Source organism: Acromyrmex echinatior, chromosome 13 (assembly GCF_024713525.1).
Source record: "Acromyrmex echinatior isolate Ae372 chromosome 13, ASM2471352v2, whole genome shotgun sequence".
Taxonomy (NCBI): domain Eukaryota; kingdom Metazoa; phylum Arthropoda; class Insecta; order Hymenoptera; family Formicidae; genus Acromyrmex; species Acromyrmex echinatior.
This window is the reverse complement of record NC_141864.1, coordinates 8,829,161-8,849,819: the sequence shown is the minus strand read 5'-3', so window position 1 is coordinate 8,849,819 and position 20,659 is coordinate 8,829,161. Positions and strand designations below refer to the sequence as shown.

The 20,659-nt window shown below is 31.9% G+C and overlaps 2 protein-coding genes, 1 long non-coding RNA gene and 1 other non-coding gene across 18 annotated transcripts in view; 1 reads left to right on the top strand and 3 right to left on the bottom strand.

The window, feature by feature from the left end:
• Positions 1-3,884, top strand: part of LOC105143078 (QRFP-like peptide receptor) — an 89,318-nt gene extending 85,434 nt beyond the window's left edge. For both annotated transcript variants that reach the window (XM_011051092.2, XM_087412520.1), the window contains one exon: positions 696-3,884. In XM_011051092.2, the coding sequence (XP_011049394.1) occupies positions 696-705 (10 nt within the window). In that variant the 3' untranslated portion in view covers positions 706-3,884. The remainder of the gene's footprint in view (positions 1-695) is intronic.
• A 3,852-nt stretch (positions 3,885-7,736) lies between these two features.
• sqd (RNA-binding protein squid) lies at positions 7,737-19,562 on the bottom strand. 13 transcript variants are annotated; one of them, XM_087412522.1, is made up of 10 exons: positions 19,243-19,562; positions 15,333-15,368; positions 14,876-14,916; positions 14,492-14,619; positions 14,087-14,233; positions 13,871-14,002; positions 13,220-13,481; positions 10,886-10,957; positions 9,332-9,449; positions 7,737-8,767 (listed from the first exon to the last, which is right to left on the bottom strand). In XM_087412522.1, exons 1-9 carry the CDS (start codon positions 19,371-19,373, stop codon positions 9,385-9,387), a joined length of 1,014 nt encoding a protein of 337 aa, XP_087268648.1. In that variant the 5' UTR covers positions 19,374-19,562; the 3' UTR covers positions 7,737-8,767; positions 9,332-9,384. The 13 variants fall into 13 exon arrangements, with proteins under 13 accessions (XP_087268648.1, XP_087268651.1, XP_087268652.1 ...); XM_087412525.1 differs by having other exon boundaries at positions 13,262-13,481; XM_087412526.1 differs by having other exon boundaries at positions 13,268-13,481.
• Positions 14,313-14,383, bottom strand: LOC147907612 (small nucleolar RNA snR61/Z1/Z11). The gene has a single exon (XR_015547248.1). It is a non-coding gene; the product is annotated as a small nucleolar RNA snR61/Z1/Z11 (small nucleolar RNA).
• LOC105143075 (uncharacterized) lies at positions 16,664-19,236 on the bottom strand. Of its 2 annotated transcripts, none has more exons than XR_015547132.1 (2): positions 17,713-19,236; positions 16,664-17,567 (listed from the first exon to the last, which is right to left on the bottom strand). It is a non-coding gene; the product is annotated as an uncharacterized LOC105143075 (long non-coding RNA). The 2 variants fall into 2 exon arrangements; XR_015547133.1 differs by having other exon boundaries at positions 17,810-19,236.
• Positions 19,563-20,659: the final 1,097 nt, after the last annotated feature.

Sequence of the window (20,659 nt, the reverse complement as noted above, 5' to 3'; positions counted from 1 at the left end):
TATACAAATACACATTAATTATTCACATTAATTAAGTAATATATGTACTTTCATATGAATGTGAAAAATACTTCTTAATTTTATATACATATATTTTTATTTATATTTTATATATATAATGTATATATAATATAATGTATATAACGTATAAATAAGGAAAATTTTAAAATACAAATTTTTAAGCTTTTGAAAAGAAACTACAAAATTTTAAAGTAAGTATCTATACTGAAACAAAATTCGGCAAAGTAGATTAATTAAATTAAATAAATTAATTTTATAAAAAAAAATTAATTTAATTAACATTGTTTCTCTAATTAATAAAATGTGCGATTCTTTATTTTTACTGCGCGATTTCTTACTTTACTTTAGTTACTTCAAAATCTTTTTTATTGAACGGTGGCGAGGGTTGAGAAAGGAAATTGCCTTGGGGTAGGAATTAATCTGCGAGTCATTTGCTTTTCGAGCTTTGTGTTGAGACGACTGCATTGCGCTCTTAGTTAGCCAGATTTACTCATTCAAATGTAATCCTCTGCAGGACATCTCACGCGACTTGCCTCTTCAAACTCCACCAGATAATGAAATTCCATCGCCACGTGTCTCATCCCTTCTCTCTTTCTCTTTTTCTCTTTCTTCTTATCCGCCGTTTCTCTTTCTTCTTATCCGCCATTTCTCTTTATATCTCCGTTTGCTTCTAGATGGACCTGATTCTTTCTTCATCCTCGGACCAGGTCTTCGAGGGAAATTTCCGTCAGATAGGAGACTTCCGACAGTGTGACGTGAATAAAATCGGGAGAGAATGCGATTACAGAACTTATGGAAATAGGACACAACTGCTTCAATTTTTCAGTTATCTGCGAACGGAGCGGTTCGAGAAGATTAAATACAAGTGATAGAACTTTTGTGAATTTTGACTAGCGGATTGAGACTACTCACTGGACTATTCCGGGTAACGTAAGTTGCCGAATGTGCTCATCATCCGTTCATTATCCTCGTTGCATCTTACAACAAGGCGTTATTGCTTACTCGTCTCGTGGATGGGACAATTGGACGGGTTGATTTAATTGAACATTCGGACAATCGAATATTTAAGGGTTTGGTTAAATCCGTGCTAGGTAAGCGAATAAGGAGAGTGGGCAGTGTGGACACCCACAATGGCCACATACAGTGCAATATAAAGCCCTATAAATACATGTATAAGCTTGAAATCGCTTGATTTAGAAATCCCGCAAAGTAGTAGTAGTCCCGCGCTGAAATTACTTGATGCAGGACCATTAATTTTAAGAGGCGAACCAGACCTTGAAAAGATTTGTCGATGTCGATATGTTAAATGTTAAATCTTGAAATGTTGATAAGTATCCTTTTAATTCACGGAGAACTGTTCAAGAATTACATAAGAATGACGTAGGAAATAAGAACGAAATACTCTTCCACCGTTTTAGCAGCGCTAGACGCTCTGCCCGATCTTAAGAGTTTGTTCTCCTTCGTACAATGTTCACTACCTCAGCAAAACTTGAGAGTGGACAGTGCATGTTTAGCTGCGAATGCTATCGGTCTGATTCTCATCCAGTATTTGTGCTAAATATTGTTCTCGCGTTAACCAAAGAAAGTGTAGAATCCAATGTTTGTCAGTAAATACCGCGTTATAGAAGTACGGACCAAAGTGCGCTAATTTCGAAGAGAAGTCGTTTCGACGAACGCTTCGAAAATATTCGAAATACGTTCCAGACGCATTATACCGTAAACAATAAATAATAAGTTCTTTAGGAAACGTTTGCGACGTATTTGCGTCGGTGAATATTTCTCATGACGAGTTTCTGTGGTAGGTATATGTAATGATAATGAAACTACCAAATATTCAGATTTATATTTGTATATGATATATCTAATTTTCTTAACGTCATAAACAATTAAATTTGAGGCCATGGCAATGACGTAAAGTTTTTAGATATTCGGAAACGAATAGCATATCATTTGAAAGTTCGAGCCATGTGGCTGGAAAAATTATAATCTTATTAGTAATTAGATTAATTAGCTTATACCAGCAACTCGATGCTGGGAGCAAACTTTAGATGAGTAATCTCGGTTTGTTACTCAGGAGGATATTGCATTTTCTCTTTTTTCATGCCCTTCTTGATCTAATTAGAATGTTAAATATATCAGGCTATGATTCTATCTATTATTATTAATAATATCTATTATTATCTATTGTCATTGATAGTAATTAATAATGGTAAAACAACAATATAGTAATACACAGGCTAGTGTATTGAAAGACTTTTTAATGTATAATTTTTAACAGGGCCCGTTTGACAGGCGGGCTTTCGATAAGTATAAATTACTTTATTTTAAAAAACTGGGGAAATCAAGTCGCTAATCAATATATAGAAGATACAAGTAAATGAATACTATTTAGGTACTTTAGATTTGACGAACGTGAATATTAGCAATTCACGCGATTTTAACAGTTCTGTGCTTGTCGTTGAGGATAATGTTATGTGCCATAAGAAAGTGTAAAAATTTTGGATCGATATGAAAAAAAGAAGAACGAAAAATATCAAATGTGCGACTAGTCTATGACATTTATAGCGTATATACTGTGTTATATGATGTGTAATATAAAATTAGGATTATTTGCGTACTGTATGGAAACAGCTTTTGTCGTTGCATCTGTGTGTGCGTGTGTGAATGAAAAGACGAGAATGACGAATACGTTATTAAGGTACCGGTAAGAGAGCTATGAAATAATTAATTACGTAGCAAAGTACAATTTTTGGGCATTGAAATTTTTTTGACATTATTCAAAGGGTTAGTAATATCACATATAATTTTTGTTATATGTATCGTCTTTCTTTCGTTAAACATATATAGCAAAGACTCTTTTTCTACCCAATCGTTTAATAGACTGAAGCCATGTAGGAATAATTTAATTGTTGGAATCATCGAAGAGCAATGGTATTAAATGACAACTTCACTCTTTAGAAGTATTAAGATATTTGCTGTATTTTCGATGTATTATATGATCAGTAACGATCATGACTTGTCTATTGATGAACCGTAATGAGATATATGAAACTACCCTAATATCAATTTTCATCTATCAAAGATTAATTGCAATTAATAATCATAAGATTAATATCTATTATTTAATTTGTATAATTCTTTATTTAGTTGCGGAAAAATCCAATTCAAAGCTTGAAAAAAAAAAAAAAACAAATTTGTTGAGTTTATTGCAACATAATTCTAGTTTACAGCGCATTGCCAAATTTATAATTTTAATATAATAATAATTTTATTAATACGAATAAATGAAAAAAAGTCTTATTATATAGGCTCTTCAAATAATTTTATTATTTATGTATAATATAATACAGTTCCAAAAACTCGGTGTCTCGAGTAATAATAATTATGACTCATAATAATTCTACATGATATTCCCCACTTAAAAAAAAAGATTGTATCATGTAAGTAAAATTTTTTTTGATGACTTAATAACTTTTCACAGGATTGTCACCTATGTCTCTTTCGATTTTCTAACTTGCAAACAGATTTTTCAAATAAAGTACGAATAGACAATATTTTTAACGTTGAGCGTGATAACCTCGGCGATGAAAGTACGATCTTTGTACGTGTAGAGTAATTACATTAATTCAATCTGTACAGCGACGAGAATTATATATTTTCCATAGGAACAATGGATACGTATCTTGAGCAAATTAATTTAACTTAAGTAATAGCGAGTACAAACTTTACAATCTATATGATTAGATCACGATGTTGTAAACAGCTTTAAATGTTTAAATGCATACTAGTCAACCTTCTAGCATGATACTATTTAGATGACAGCAAGTATAAACAATTAAATAAATGTTGAATAATAATTCCCATCTCTGTCTTGAATTTACTTATATTATTTTAGAGATTTCATCTCTCATTTCTGTCAAGACAGAAATTTTTAGGATCTGATTTTAAAATTTTACGAAACTAATTGCTCTCTGTAACGCGCTATCGGCTGTTGCGCATAGCTTTCTGTTACATTTGAGTAGTTATTAATTAATATTTAACAATGTATCATATCAAGTGCAGACAATCCGAATATCCGATTAATCGAATACGTTGCTCCAAATATTCAGCGATCGCGTTTATAATTAATTATTCTAAAATACATTTATGTGGAATTTACGCGGTAACTATTGTATTTCGTATTATCTATAACAAGATAATCAAACAGAGGGGGAAGGATTTGCTTAATGATTATTCATGTTTCGTATCGTGTTTGCATGTTCCTGCTTGTCGGTTACCACCCAATTATGCCATGCTGAAAGGCCAATGCCGCAGAGATTCGGGGAGATAATACCTAAAGTAATACACGATAGTTATTTATTAATAATAACGATAATACAATATGATAATACAATATGATATTACAGAATAAATGCACACGATTCGTATAAATTATCGCGCGGGATTTTGTCGTAAAATAAACGAGCGCGAGACGGACAACAATAGCGAAACAAATAACTGAGAACAAATATTGCAACGAAACCGATACGTTGATCGGGATGGAAAACCCAATTTCAGCGGAAAGAGATAATCGTCGTTTTTTTGGAGCAACGTGAAAATGTCGGTACAAGAAACAGAAGAAACTGTACGAAACAGAAGAAACATAGTACATAGTAGATGATGTAAGCTGGAAAAAGTAATACAAGTGATGTAGATAATTATATCAGGTTATAAGGAGACATATTAGAATGTCCACTAGAGGGTGATAGGAGGGATGAAAGTATTTAAGGAAAGAAAAAAGGGAAAACAACTATTATATGCTTTTACATAGAAATATAATTTAAAAATGAAGAAAATTTAATTTATCTGATATTGTTAATGTGATAACAATAATTTGCATTTTCTTAAAAATCTAGTAGTATAATGGCAAAGATCTACATATGCATGTAGGATTAAATCTTTAAAACATAATAATAGATTGAGTAAAGTTTTAAAAATCTACGAATTGTTTTAATACGAAAAATTACAAGAATTATAAGCTCTCTATGAACTACTTATTTTATGAAGTTATAGAACTATTTTTTTAATAGATAAATTTGTATACTTCTTTTCTCAAGTAATCAAGAGACTTTCTCATGGAAACATGGAAACGTTGGAAATAGTTATAAAAATTTAATGGGTATTAATTTGTAAGCCGAAGTTTTAATGGAATCGAAGAATTAATCCACTAAGAGTTACGTACTTTGTTACCGAAGATTAATTGCGTTTCCATCCCTACGAATTTTGCGGGTGACATTCGATGTTTGATGGGGTGGCTTCACCACAAGTACGAGACGGTTGTCGTACCGCAGCCGGAGATTGTTTGGTGCAAAATTCGCATCACCGGAAGTTACTATTGACCTGTCGGACCGAGTCCGACGAAATCTTGCATGAACATAGTGTGAAATCTAAAGGATCCGGACTAATGGAAATAAACGTGGATTTAAATTGGATTCGATGTCGGTAGGTAATAATATGTTGAAAATCTATTTCGGATCAACAGCATTACTTAGCACGTATCAAGACAAATTAAATATTTTTGCATTAATTGTACCGGGAAGATCAGCGCACTTTATATAAAATACATGCACTGAGAAAAAAATTTAATTTTTTAATAAATCTTAATATTTTTTTTCAATAATACCAACATTCACAGTAAATAAATATTTACTTAATAAAAAATAATAGTTAAATTAATGGTTCTTGTATTAAATATACATGCATATATATATATATATTTATATATTGGGTGATAAAAAAACTATTTAATATTTGAATGGAAGATAGTACACATCATGTTGAGTAAAAAAGCCTTAATGAAAACATAAATTGGAATTGTTTCTAAGATATAAACAACTTTGTATATTAGTACCATAACTGACTTATTGGCTTCTACGTCGTGTACAATTATCTCCGTGTTTACAAACCCCGTTCTGAATATTCTTTTTAATTTTAATTTTCAAACAGTAATTTATCATCAAGCGACATTTCTTGTTAGTACTAGCAGAGATCTATATTTTACAATTATTTTTAAACAGAGTTCTGCAATTTTTTTAATCTTGATTTTTTAGTATAAAATATGTGGAACACTTCTTATTTTTGTATTATTTTTCACTTAAATTAACTGTGAAAAATGGATATCCAAAAGTGAAATTTGTGAAGTTAGCACGACATTCTATTGTATTAATATAAAAATAACAATAATGATAGTTTAGTAGCATTTTTCGCAGTTCTACAGTTCCTTATAATAATAAATGTTCCGTATTTTTTATATTAAAAAATCAAAATTGAAAATACGGTGTGTTAATACTTCATGAACTAGCATGATACTTCCATTTTGCAATAAATGTTAAATGAATAAATAGTTTCCTTTATTATCTAATAAAATAATATTTTTTATTATTGTAGAGCTCTCATCCTGTAAAAAGTTGAGATGTAGAGAGTCGATAAAGGATGGACTTAAATAGAGATATCTTTTTATATCTCTAAAATATTCAAGTGTTGGAATTATAGAATCTGAATTAATGATAAGTATCAGATAAAAAAGTGATGCTAAAAAAAAAACTTGTAAAAGCTTCCAAAATATTAAATAAAAGCGCACATATTGCTAGTAATAAACTTTCTTGCTTTAAACTGAAACTTTATTTCTCACTGGACTCGGAAAATATCTCCCTTGAATGATTAAAATGGAATTCTACAGTATTTAGTTATAAAAAATTTACGATGCTGTTTTTTACAAGCCTTCTCTGGAACGCTTTGGATGAAAATGCAAAAATCCAATACGCTAGTTTCTGATTGAAACTGAGAAATATTATTTATTTTTAAATCCATATATTTAGAATTCATATTTGCATTTCTCGCAAAAGGGATAATAAAATGATAGAAAGTTTTAATATTATTAAAGAAAGTTGCAAAATTATAATGCGTCTAATTTAACAGCTCAATCAGTTGAATGAATTTAGTTAAGATGCAATTGTCATTAACGCGAGAACACGTTAAGTGGAAGAACGGACTAATCTTAGCTGGATGAGATTAGTAGTACTACTAATTAGAGAGCTTGTAGCTTTGACTCATTAATCTCCAAGATAGTGATCTCAATGACGCCTTCTCGTATTTCGAACGCTTACTAGCCTCCGCTTTCGTGGATCAAATGTACATTTTAAGAGATAAATGGAAATTAAAACTATTTAAAAAAAGTATATAACTATTTATTGAAATTTTTTTATCTTATAATTTAAAACTTTCTCCCTCCCCCTACAAAATCTGTTCGGAAAATAAAAATAATTTTATGAGGAACAATAGAAGTTATCTCTGTATCTATCAAGGACAAAACAGAATATTTACCATCAGCGATTGATAATAATTAATATATTATTAATTGAATTTTGTCTTCCGTGTAAAGTATTATTCAAAAATGTTTAAGATATTGTCTAAGATATTCAATTTATGAATAAAATGCGAGAAAAATATTAAGACTCAATAAAAATTTTAGCTATATAAAATTACATTCAAATTATAATCATTTTTTTTTGTTTATTATTTTTAATTTTAGTTACATTATCTTCAAAAAAAATGTATAGCAATTTTTTCAAGCTATGTAAATTCTTAAAAGAATTAAATATTGAAAGTTCGGGAAGGCTAAGGAAAATCGCAGAATTTGAGTAGATGGTTTGGATGATTACACTAAAGAACACGAATTGATATATATATAAACATAATTTATTTTAAATAAACCACTAACATAAGACCATCCCTTTTAAATTTATATAATGTAATACTTTTGTGAGATATAAGATCAGAACAGTATGTACTCGGACAAAAATACATAATCCCAACATTGTATTTTCAATACAATATCGTCTGATGTACTTTAAAAATTTTATTGTGACAATCTTCTCGTGTTAGAATAAACTTGTTTGTATATAAATATAATGTACATGCGCTGTTTTCTATGATCGAGCCAGAATCTTGTCATAGCACACGCCAGGTATACCATCAGTTTGCATATTAAGCTTACACACGCGTGTGCTACAACGATGTTATGAATCAGTAGAGCATAAGTTCTATTAATAAATCTGATAAATTCCATTTTATGCATGTGTCAGTCTTTTATTTAAATCTATGTGTATAAATGATGATCTCTACGTTCCAGACATAAATCTTGTGTACATGTCGTGTATTAAAAAGAAAAAAATATTAAGTTGCCATATAGGAGGTCAGAACAAAACTACAAATGTATGTATGAGATATATATTATGTACACAAAACGAATTTATTTAATCCTATTATTATATCTTACTAATAAGGAAGAAGTAATCCTTTTATTAATTATTTCACACGGTCGTTATAAACAGCACGATTTATCTGATTTTTAAATCGATTTTTCGCATGCCATATAGAAACATATTGCGTGCTTATTCATTTATAATAGTTCGCCGTGTCGTTTGTAGAAAAAATTAAAATAACTACTATTATCATTAGGTATTCATTCACGATATACACAATGCGTGCGCACGTGCACGCAAATGTTTTTATAAGTTGAAAAAAGCAAGCGCGTATATATATATACAAAAACAAAATCAACAAAATATTATTAGAACGGTTTCTGTAAAATTTCATGCTGTTCGAATCTTGTTTTTCTGAATATTGGCCGATGTTGATACATATTGAATGGAATGATTGGACGAGTTGTAATGTGATTGTAAACGGAAACCGCGGCTTGCGATACCTGGAAAGGAAAGGAATTTTTATTAATCTTTTAATTATTCATATTGCATTATGCCATGTATTATACAAATCAATTTGTAAAATTAATGAAGTATAGCAAATTAAACATGGATGGAAGCATAGCAAATGAAACATTTATTTGAAACAGAAATAGAAATGGAATGGTTAACAAAAGTTGGCATTAAAAAGCAGCAACGTGTGAAATATGCAAAACGTAGAGCAATAATTCTAGATAAAAAGCTATTTCGAATTAACAATTACAAGAAAAATACAATAGCTTTGGTTTTATTTAAAAATTTAAAAAATCTTATTCCTAATTGATAAATAACTTTTTTTTTCTAAACAGATTTTCAAAGAAAAAAACATTGGAATGCATATTTCATTTTTTGTAACTATTTTGTTTAAAATCACGATTTTAGATTCTTATAAAGAATATATAATTTATAAAAATCTGTGCATTATTTTTTTAAGTACAAAGTTAAAGTTATTTGTGCACATTAAAATCTTTGGGTAATTTAGTGCAGAGGTGGATGTAAGAGCATTAGGAGATTGGACAGTGACTCACCGGCAGTTACAATGCGAATTGCATTGCGGTCATAAATAAGGAGGATTCCTTTATTAATAGGGTTGGTGCCTCTGGTTCTGACGAGCACCCCTTTGCTTGCCACCGTAGCCTGAACCTCCTGGAACACATACCCACATGGCACTTTATTAGTCTAATCGTCCTAGCTGCATCACTCGTTTATCTTTATAAGAGATTAAGCATATAAACTTATGTATAGAAACTGTACATAAACTACCAAAAGAAATTGTCAAATCGCACAAATGCTTATTTAGAGAGTAATTAGATATAGATAAATATAAATGTAAGAGAGAAAACTATAGTATTATCTATGTAGAGGCTACAGGCTAAGGTAGTAAGCTGCAGGCTGTGTAATTTATACTTTCCCCTTCCTCCATATCTCAAGCTCTAGCGACAGCTAAATAATATAGGATAACGTTCGATTGGATGCGAGTGTTAAACGATTCTATTACATTTATGAAAAAACAATATATATAAAAAAACTGTATCTCCATGTAAAAAGAGAAGTTTCTAGGGATACTCAAAGTTAATCAAAGTATATATTTCATAAAACAACTGAGTTACGTAATGATAGTAATAATATTATGCTCTTAAATAAAATTCACTGACTTATAGATATTATAAGTTAGTAGCAAAATAAATGATAAAAATCGATAATCGCAGATAACTTACAACAAAGCTGTCCAACGTCGGTGTTTTTTGGTTTGAAATCGAAATGTGTCGTTATTCATCTATTACCGTTCCCACTCTTTACTTCATTACTGTTTTATCGTAGCGTGCGACGCTCGGTTTCAGAGACGATATTAGTTTAAAATCGTTAAAAGTTTTTGATCTGTCTTTCATTGTTTAAAAGTATTCTGTTATTCACATTTTTATAGATAAATATATTATGAATAATAGTATCTTATAATATTAATAACAGAATACTTTTAAAACATAGTGAAAGACAGGTCAAAAATTTTTAACGATTTCAGTGAGACTGAGCGTTGCACGCTACGACAAAACAGCAATAAAGTAAGGAATAGGGAATGGTAATAGATATGAATTCAGACACATTTCAATTTTAAGCCAAAAAACACCGATCTTGGACAGCTCTGACTTACATAATAATACATAACTATTACAATTTGCTTCCACGATATATATATATATATATGTATTTAGACATAATTCGAATGTCTTTTTTTTATGCATGCAATAAATTATCAATATAAATAATTCCGAGAATGTTAACTTCTCTCCTATTGCATTCATTCATATTTTTCACACATATAAAACACATATATATTACATACAAACACATTTTCCATTTGTTGAACAAATAGTTACAAAGATAGAAAAAAAAAGGAATTTAAGGACAGAGGAATAGAGCTGAAGAGAATGAGACTCAGTTTAGAATAAGGACAGATGAATGTAGTTACTGCATGAGAAAATAGACGTAGGCGATAATTCAATCGAAATGTATGCCACTTAAAATATATAACGATATGGATGAGGAATATATAAATATAAAGGAAAGGACGCTACAATGCGTACCTTTACCGCGTGCGCCACCGCGCCCGCCACTGTAGCCACCGTCGTAATTACCACTGCCATATCCATATCCGTCTGCGTTTCATGGAACACACGGTATAAAGAAACAAAGGAATCAGTTATCGATGTATATATCGATTATTCATTTCCTTTTACATTAAAAGGAAAAATCTATGCACGTGGCGCGCAAAACAAAAAATATGTATTAAAGATTATTTTGTATAATGTAATTATATATCTAATAATTATATTAAAAAAAAAACATGTCTATGAAATGTTCTAAATACAATTTGTACTGTAACGCACTGTTGTAGTATTCTATATGAGCGAAAAAGTTATATTTTCCAAAGGATTTTTTCAATCAATTTCTGATCGTTAGTGTAGTTTTAGATTTTAATATTATAACACACGTTATTTTGAGCAGTATGAATTCAGAAATGGCATGCATTAAGAAAAAAAAAGATTTATCATGCTAAAAATGGCTGTATCAGAAAGAACATGCGCATTTAAATTTAAAAAAAAAAAAAAAAAATTATACAGCACATCCCGACAAAAATAGCGAAAAAATGAAAGAAATTCATAAAAAAATATTTTTTATTTATAGTTAATTTTAGATAAAACAGGCATGTAGATGAATTCACGCTTGTATCCTTTATCTAATAATTCGATTTTAAAAAAAGCCGCGGAAGTAATCTCAGAAGTCATATAAGATACAAAAAGTAGTACATTGCCATTCTTACTTCCGTAAGAACATGTGTTTAACCTTCGCGATTTTATTGCAGATGAGATGATTATTGGAAAAAACATGAAACGTCATGCGTGAGAAATGTGGCAGGATTAATAGCAGGATTGAAGGGTACAATCTTATACAATGATGTCATATATAGCATTTCTTTAACCCATCAATTGCCAGTTTTAACGATGACTTATATAAAAAATAAAGCCCTTGATCCACAAATAAACACAGCGCTTAATAGGTTAATATTTTTCACTTTTATGCGAGTTTTATATATATATATATATATATATATATATATATATATATATATGTATAAAATAATATTACAATGATGTGCGCGCGATTTTTCTGAAATCAGCAAGTCTATGGAGTTTGCAGTAAAAGACAAGAGAAATAAAAAAGGAAATAAATGAAAAAGACATAAATTCATATCAATAAATGAACATATATATATGTATATATATAAATGTTGATAAGTTATTAAATCCGTCATTTCAAAGTCATTGTTTTATATATATCGATATATAAAATAATTTTATTAAAATTTTGTCTGAAAGAAAATACTTATATCGATTGATTACTGATTAATTATGTGTGATAATATGTCGATAAATATTATAAAACGTAAACGTGACATTTAATTAAACATCACACACACATTCATTGTTACCTATTATATTTTTTCTTATGTTAACTGCTTTGTTAATTGCTTATTTACACATGTATATGTATATACAATTTTAATATTAGTAGAACATTAAAGAATATAACTTAGCAAATGATGTATAGATTAATATAATGCGATAAACAGTCAGTGCTTTAAAGTAGATCAAAAGTAGAAAATAATTCGGATTATGTTCATTCTTTCAATAATCGGATTTGTTACAGATTATCTTGTAATATGCTGAAAGAACATAATTCGAAAAATATTTTCATAAGTTCGAGTCACTGGTTTAAGTACCATATCAATAATAAAATTAATAAAATTGTCGTATTTTTTGGAGTCTGTAAAACTAAAATTATTCAAGTTAAAATAGTTAAAATACGTGTTTTTTAAATGTATTAATATGAACAAATTAGAATTGTTACTGATCTGTCCGTAAACCAGCACTCGTATTCCTACTTATATCTATAATATTAAAACTTAATACCCAGTATAATACATACATAAAATTTCTGATCATTCCATTTCCTGTTACTGTTGAGTAACACATATTTAACGACAGCTGACAAATTTATATTTCAGCTTGTTTAATTAAAGTAAAAAGTTAGTAAACACAAGATGTCTGTTTGGATTAATTAAAAAATAAATAAATAAATAAATGAAGAGAAGTTAAGCAATTTGAATACACGACAAGGGAATTAAATCAGTCATAATATGCATATATTTTCCTCAGGTGTCTATAATTTTTGTCATAATCGTCTACCGAATACACTGGGACGGTAACAACGAATAATTTTGCCGTTAATTATTATTTATAGCTTCTTTTTCGAAGGAAAACAAGACACACGAGAAAAAAGCAAAATAAATCTTGACAATGATCGGCACATCATATGCCCATTTTATCATCGATTTTAGTAATAGTTAATGGAATTACCGTATCCACTGTAGTCGTAGCCGCTGTAACCTCCGTACCCACCCCCACCGTAATAATCGTATCCGTATCCATCGTAGCCACCGCCGTATCCTCCTTGACCGTAGCCACCACTGTAACCACCGCCATAACCACCCTGTCCCCATCCACCTTGACCAAATCCTCGACCTCGGCCACCTCTGGCGCCACGACTGCCACGGCCGCCGGGTCCACCGCGCATACCGATCATTCCATCGGGCTTGGGTGTTGCTTTCTTTACATCAACCTGTTTAATATTTTAAATATATATCATTGCTATTTTTTTAAAATTATTTAGCAAAATAATTTATTAAAAAATGTTATAAAATTTGTTTGTAAAAAACTTTGTCGTTATATGCATTTAATGACACATAGAACTAACAATATATATATCATTCCATGTATGTAAAATATGAATGTAATATTATTAACATTAATCGCAATGAGATCTAAATTAAAGATTTAAATCTTGTTTTATTTTTGTCGATCGATCTTTTTATCGCCTTAGAGAAAAATAAAACGTGAAATCGTACATTTATTTTAGAGATAATAATCTAAATACTTTAAAATAAATAGATTTTATAAATATTTTATTAAAGCTTTGAAATAATATTCGACTTTTTATTCATTACTTACCTCTTTACCATTTATCGTTTGTTTCGAAGTCTTCAACAGCTCATTCACCACTTGTTCAGATTCGAAAGTGATGAAACAAAATCCTTTCCTTTGATTTTTTGTTTTGTCGAACGGCATCTCTACCTCGACAATCTAAAATTTTTAGATTTTTGTATTAATAAGAGGACTCTCTTATTTAAGGGTATTTAAAATATACAGAAACGATAAAGTACTTACAGTTCCAAACTGTGAAAAGAAATTCTTGATATCATCATCGGAAAGTTCTGTCGAAAGCCCGCCGACAAATATTTTTCCGTGTCTGGCTTTCGCTTTTTTAGGATCAACCTTTTTGTTGTTGATAACATGATCACCAGCAGACATAATCTGGAAAATTATTTTTTTTTATTTAATTATTTGATAAACAATTCGTTAAAAAATATTATAAAAATTTGTTTGTAAAAACACCTCAGAAAAAAGAATTATCGTCACGTGCATTCAGTAGCAGAACTGACTTTTTAATTATCATCATTTAAGTATCATTTAAATATCAAGTATATAAAAAATTAATAGAAACATAATTAAAATTAGTAACAATAAATATTACATTATTTTTCCGTTGTGATAAAATATAAAATTGAATACCTTATCAAGAGATTCAGCTTTAGCAAACACAATGAAGGCAAATCCTCTCGAGCGTCCTGTATTTGGATCTGTCTTGACGTTGATACTTTCAATATCACCATATGCGCTGAAATGTTCTCGCAATTCCTCTAAAAATGTATAAAATAAATCACTTTGTAAGAATTCTTTAAATTGTTTTAAAAATATTTATATAAACAATATTGTAATTTAAGCTCAGTAAAAAGTTCTTTTCACATGACAATTGTCATCCAAAGGTGTCCTAAGGGCAAAGAAATAAATCATCATCGCTGATCTTTTTTATTTTATTTTTCATTATTTAACTAAGATTTTACGAAGAAAATAAATTTTTAAAAGAGTATAAGTTTAAAAAAAAAAGTTACTTACTGTCTGTCGTTTCCCAGCTTAAACCACCGACGAATAATTTCCTGCGAAAGAAAAGGAAAATAGAAAATGTTAAAATTAATAAGAGAGAATGAAAGACATATTCGTCTTAAGTCTTTAATCATTATTGCAAAACCGAATGTTCGTAAAGAGAAATTCACGGTTTATCATCTAAATAGGATTGCTATTCGGGCTTACGATGTTGGCAAATTCTCAAATCTCTGCAACTGCGCGCAAAAAAGTTATCTGTAATGAAAACGGAAGATGGAAATGTATTTGGGCCTCTTTCGCAAGTGACTGTTACAAGTTACGGAATAGTCATAGTCTGTTATTACTCGAATACACAACTTGAGCATCAAGTAGTTTTCATCGTTTCGTATCGTCGCGCAACTTTTCTTTCACTCTTAACACCGACATGCTAAAAAAAAAAAAAGAAAAATATAATAAAATTTGAAAATACCTATCATTCAGAGAATCCTGGTTAGCCCCGGCCGACCTGCAAAGCAACGGAACGAATTTATTTCACTAAATGAATTTCTCGAACGTATTAATTAATATAAAGGATTAAGATCGAAACGAGAATTTAACTTTTAAAAAACGAAAAAAAATCTAAAAATCCCATTTATTAAAAAAAAAAATGAAAGGAAATGTCGACTTTACCCCTGGAAAGACTATATAATCAGTGTTAAGGTATGAAAAAATTGAATGCAGACGATATGCAAGTAATGTAACAGACCTGTAGTGTCATTCGCAAAAGGGGCACTGGATCGACCATCAAAAAGATTTATATAAACGAGGAATATTTTATTCAATTAAACATCGCACATATGTAAAGACTATATATAATTATATATATCTACGACAAACAAACGCATTTAATCTACGGCTAATTAGATCGCCCATTGTCGAAATTTAGAAAAGTGTTCTTACAATGATAAACATAATAATTACAATGCAAAGCAATTACAAGAGTACAGAATACCATTCCTAGAATAAATGAGAATTGATAAAGGTAGCTTACGATATATGCATCTGTCCTTTGTATAAAGTTACAAGAAATAATCATGAGAAGAACTGCTTTTCACACCATAGAAGCCTTAATTTGAATGTTCAATTGTTAAAAAAAAAAAAAAAGAAAAAAAAAGAAAAAAATCGAAAAGAAAACTTGGAAAAAGTATGTAAAAAAATCAATGCATCGAGAGAACAAGGTACTATTCATCGACGTTTGCGTGAGAACCCGAGCAATAGTTAGACAACTCCAGTAGACATATCACAGCTCTGCTCCTAAGGGAAACAAGAATTTAATTTTTCCAAGTGGTTACTCTGACTGCAGATTGGCCCAAAGAATATGGTATATGCTAGGATAGACTGCAACTCTATATCGAAAAGCTAAAAAGATTGTTTTCATTACGATTTAAATGATAGACAACTTGATATTTTCGATCGACATATCTATATGGATATAATATAGATGGATACAATATGGGATATTTATTTATATTTTACATGTACGTGTTTATTTATGTATATATTTGTCTCTTTCTCATTCTTTCTCTCTCTTTGTTTACAACGCTCATAGACAAATTGCGATGTAATTAAGAAGTTCATTCAAGTTATCAATTTTCTGATATATATTATATATATATATATTTTCATTCGTTTTCTGCATTCTAACAACGAGCTGCAAGCTCGGTTTTTGCTCTGACTTTGTTTTTGGCAGTGTCAACACGATTAATTGATTTACTTATTATATTTGACTCTTTATTTTTTATTTATGGCTGGTGATAAATACCGTTGGCACCAGTCACTCGCCGGTAAACAGTTGCTGGTCGGGTGACGTTTTCCACCTGTGAGCCGCCCGCCATGTGAAAACCGTTGTCGATCACCTGTAGATCAAGCCACATAAACTGGGGTTAAATGGCGTTCCGACCTACTGGACGTTTTCGCATTGTCCCTATGATTTTGTGCTTTGGTCACGCCCAAACAGCATTTGGATCGGAAATTACTCTACGCGTGACCCAGCAGGCAAGTGTGTGTCTGTGCGAGACTTTATCGATTTGACGAAATTAATTTGAGTTCCAGTGCTTGTGTGACGGAACGTGACGAACTTGAACTTGAAGTAGACTTCTCGCAATAATTAGGACTCGGAAATCACTGCATAAGGTTTTGCGGTTCACGTCGATCCCATGTAAGTGTACGTATTTGTCAATCGTGAATCAATTGACTGTTTACCATAATTCAGCTGCAATGAACCGTACGAGGATAGAAGACTCGGCTGGCCAAAAAATGTACTCGAAAGTTTAGGCTCTATAAAAACATTACGGATTATTATTTGCTTCTGATGTTGCGTTCGCAAAAATTGATCGACTGCAGAACCCACAATTTCTCTTTATCAATTACAGAGAACTACAATTATATCATTAACTAGATAGGGATAGAAAACAAGGAGTTTAATACACAAAATTACGAAAAATTTCAAAAACAGATAAATGTTATACCTCGCAACAACAGCACATATAAAGTTATAAACTAGCGCCTTTATTCGTCGTTATATAGTGGTGTCTTAAATTATTCTTGCGTAATATAGCATGCATTATCTCATTTAAATCTTTGATTATTATGTTTCAAGACGTAGTGGAGCGCCGGCATTTGGCTGTTTTACTTCCGTTATTTCATACACATGAAACTCGTGTCCCTTGAACATTTTTATTTTTAATTATAGGATAGGACGAGGAGGTGTATCTTCAAATTCATATTCAGTAACATTACTGCAAAAATGCATCTTATTCTATAATGAGGCAATAGATTAATTGTTTATATTTTATTATATTTCCATTTACCTACGTCAAGAATTTGAAGATTATGTCCGCTTCCTGAATTTTACATCCTGAAACATTCTACATATTTTTGTGAAATTGAAATAAATCCAATGCTTACCCTTCTTTGCAAAAAGATACCCCAAATAGCGTAAAAATTTGCAAAAATCCAAGGCTGCGGGAATACAAAGAGCAAATAAAAATTACAAAAAAATGATACAAAGAAAAATAAATATAAAAATTCCCTTGATATACAATTACGAACAATATGACGGAAGAAATAAAAAAATGGGACGCGCACAGAATTGCAAAATTATATCTTTTTAAGTAATTTTTTTATTTACACAGGTGTCTTGTATTCTTTTATTGAGACTGGAGGAAAAGGAAGTTTCTGGTCAAATTCATCCAGCTCGAGATCCGTTACGCTGAAAAAAAAGGAGTAGAGGAAAAAGAAAAAAGAGAGCAGCGTGTGATAATGGCAGACGAGAATTTAAGATCCACCAACACACATTTTGCGTAAAATGCACCGCAATAGCTGCGTTCCATTATTCACCTTGAATACTGAAAATCTATAATTCATGTTACGTATATATATATACACATATATATATATATATATATATATATACATACACACACACATATATATATATATATATATACATGCACAAATTTTCAATACCCACAGTGAATAATGGAACGCAACCAACGAGGCGGGACTTTTTTTCGGCGCATTGCCCTCTTCTTGAGTGATATTTCTTTGTTTCCAATATATTTCTTTTACTGGAATTAATTCTATTTTCATTTTACACTACAAACATTTTTTTTCTATTCATCCAATGCTTCAAGTAACTCGGTTCTGTGAGCCTACAAGGGACAAAGGTTTCCACGTGTTTGTAACGGAAGTTTGTAACGGAGCGCGCCCAGGTAGCAAACGCGCAAATTTCCGCTCTTTTTTTTTCGCGCAGCACAAACTACGTGCTGTATGGAAGATTCCTCGACGTTATTACGCACAACGTCGTTTCTATTCTCGTTCCTTCTTTCTCTCTCTATCTCTCTCTCTCCCTCTTATGACGCTACGACGCCTCGGGCGCGCCCTTTCCGGAGCTGCTGCCGGCGCCTCCACTCGTTCTCACCGCCATTATTGCCGCCGGCTTCTTTCATCAATGGATCCTAATCGCGAATGGAGAATCGTCGCGAAATATGGATGTTCGCGTGCACGGCGCGCCACGGAGAAGCGACGAGGCCGTATCGTCGAAACGTAGGCGTTCGTCGTGACGTCGATGCGAACGGATTACGTTCCGCGGCGGAGCGCAGCGCCTCCGCCATTTTGTGAGACGCGTGCCGACGCGCTTCGCTTGCTCGCTCGCTCGTTCGCGCGCGCGCGCGCGCGCGCGGGCGGCCCGGTCGGTCGCGTTGTCGCGAAGTTATCGCCGATTCGCGCGATCGCCGGGCTATAACGCGCCTGAAGTACGAAGCGATCGCGCAATCCGGGACAATTAATTAGCTTGCGGTACGAGAGGGGCGAGCAAACGGGAGACCCGGGAGAATTACCTGTCTTCTTGCGACTCCTGATTGTTCTCCGCAACGTTGTTCTCGCCGTTGTTCTCGGCCTCGCCGTTCTGCTCCGCGAAGTTTTGTTCCGCGATGTCGTCGCTGAAATCCTTGTTCTCCTGATCGGCCATCGCGTCTGCTGTTTATTATCGGATCTGTTGATATTATCGGATTACCCGCGTAGGTTACGATACGCGGCACACCACGATGCACTGTGTGAGCACAAAGCCACTCGAATGATCGTAGATAGCTCGTTACGCAGCCGTTCTCTTCGACTGCCCAATGGAGAAGAAAGTACGGCGTCGTGCGCAGCCCGGAGGTCCTCCCGCCGGCAATTTACGCGCGAGGCATCTTGGGACGTACGACTTTGCCGACCAATCACGTGGCGTCGCTCAGGATCGTTCGACGTGCACGAGGCACCCTCGGGTTCGATCATAATAAATATCGTGAATCCCTTTGCGACCGAACGCGATCTAATATTATGTTCTCATGTTAACCTTATAATAACATAAAATGTTTTTTTTTCTAACTTGACTTGTTAGAATCCTCGATTATTCCCTGCGTGAATGAAAATGTGAATGTTTTCATTAAGCATTCATTCAATGAGTTTCATTCATGAATGTAAACATCGAGAACATTTTTAACAGAACTTCATTCGGCTTGAATTAATAGCTTTTGTTTCGTCTGTTAAACTTTATTGTTGAATCGTTTGTTAAAATACGATCAATCGTAATTAAAAACTGTTTTACTCAGATCGAATTATTGTCTTATTTCTAAAAATATTGAACTATTTAAAAATATATATAAGTATTGTTGAATATTGAAATTCTTAAAAATTCAAGATCTATAATTAGTAAAATCTTTTTATATTAAATTTGTTTTCTAGATTTTTTAACATTTCATTTGTAATACTTCATACTGAATTGTTTTAAAAGTGATTTATCATAAGCGAGATCTGTAAACAGTTATATAGTAACATTTTTTAATAAATAAAAGTTTCTGTCCGATGTGGAATAAATGGGAACCGAGATAAGTCTAGTTCTTACGTTCCTGGTTGCGTCCGGATCGATGGTTAGAGAATGCGTCATCAGCGGGAGAAGTAAAGGGAGAAGTAAAGGGGGTGGAGAAGGAAGGGATGGAAGAAAAGAGACGGATTTAGCATTACACGCATCAGAAATTTCAGTCACGTGACTGGCGGGAGAGAGAAATAGCCAATGAAATCGCTGAAAGACACTATTCTCGACCATCGACCAATGGAAGATCGCCAAGAATCCCGCTCAATTTTGCTGTGATTTTATCCACGCTCATTTACTTCTCAAAAACTATAAAACAATACTGGGATACGCGAGACAAGTAAATTTTATTGTAATATAGATCGCTGAAATAATCGGCGAAACGAAATCAAGCAGCATACAAC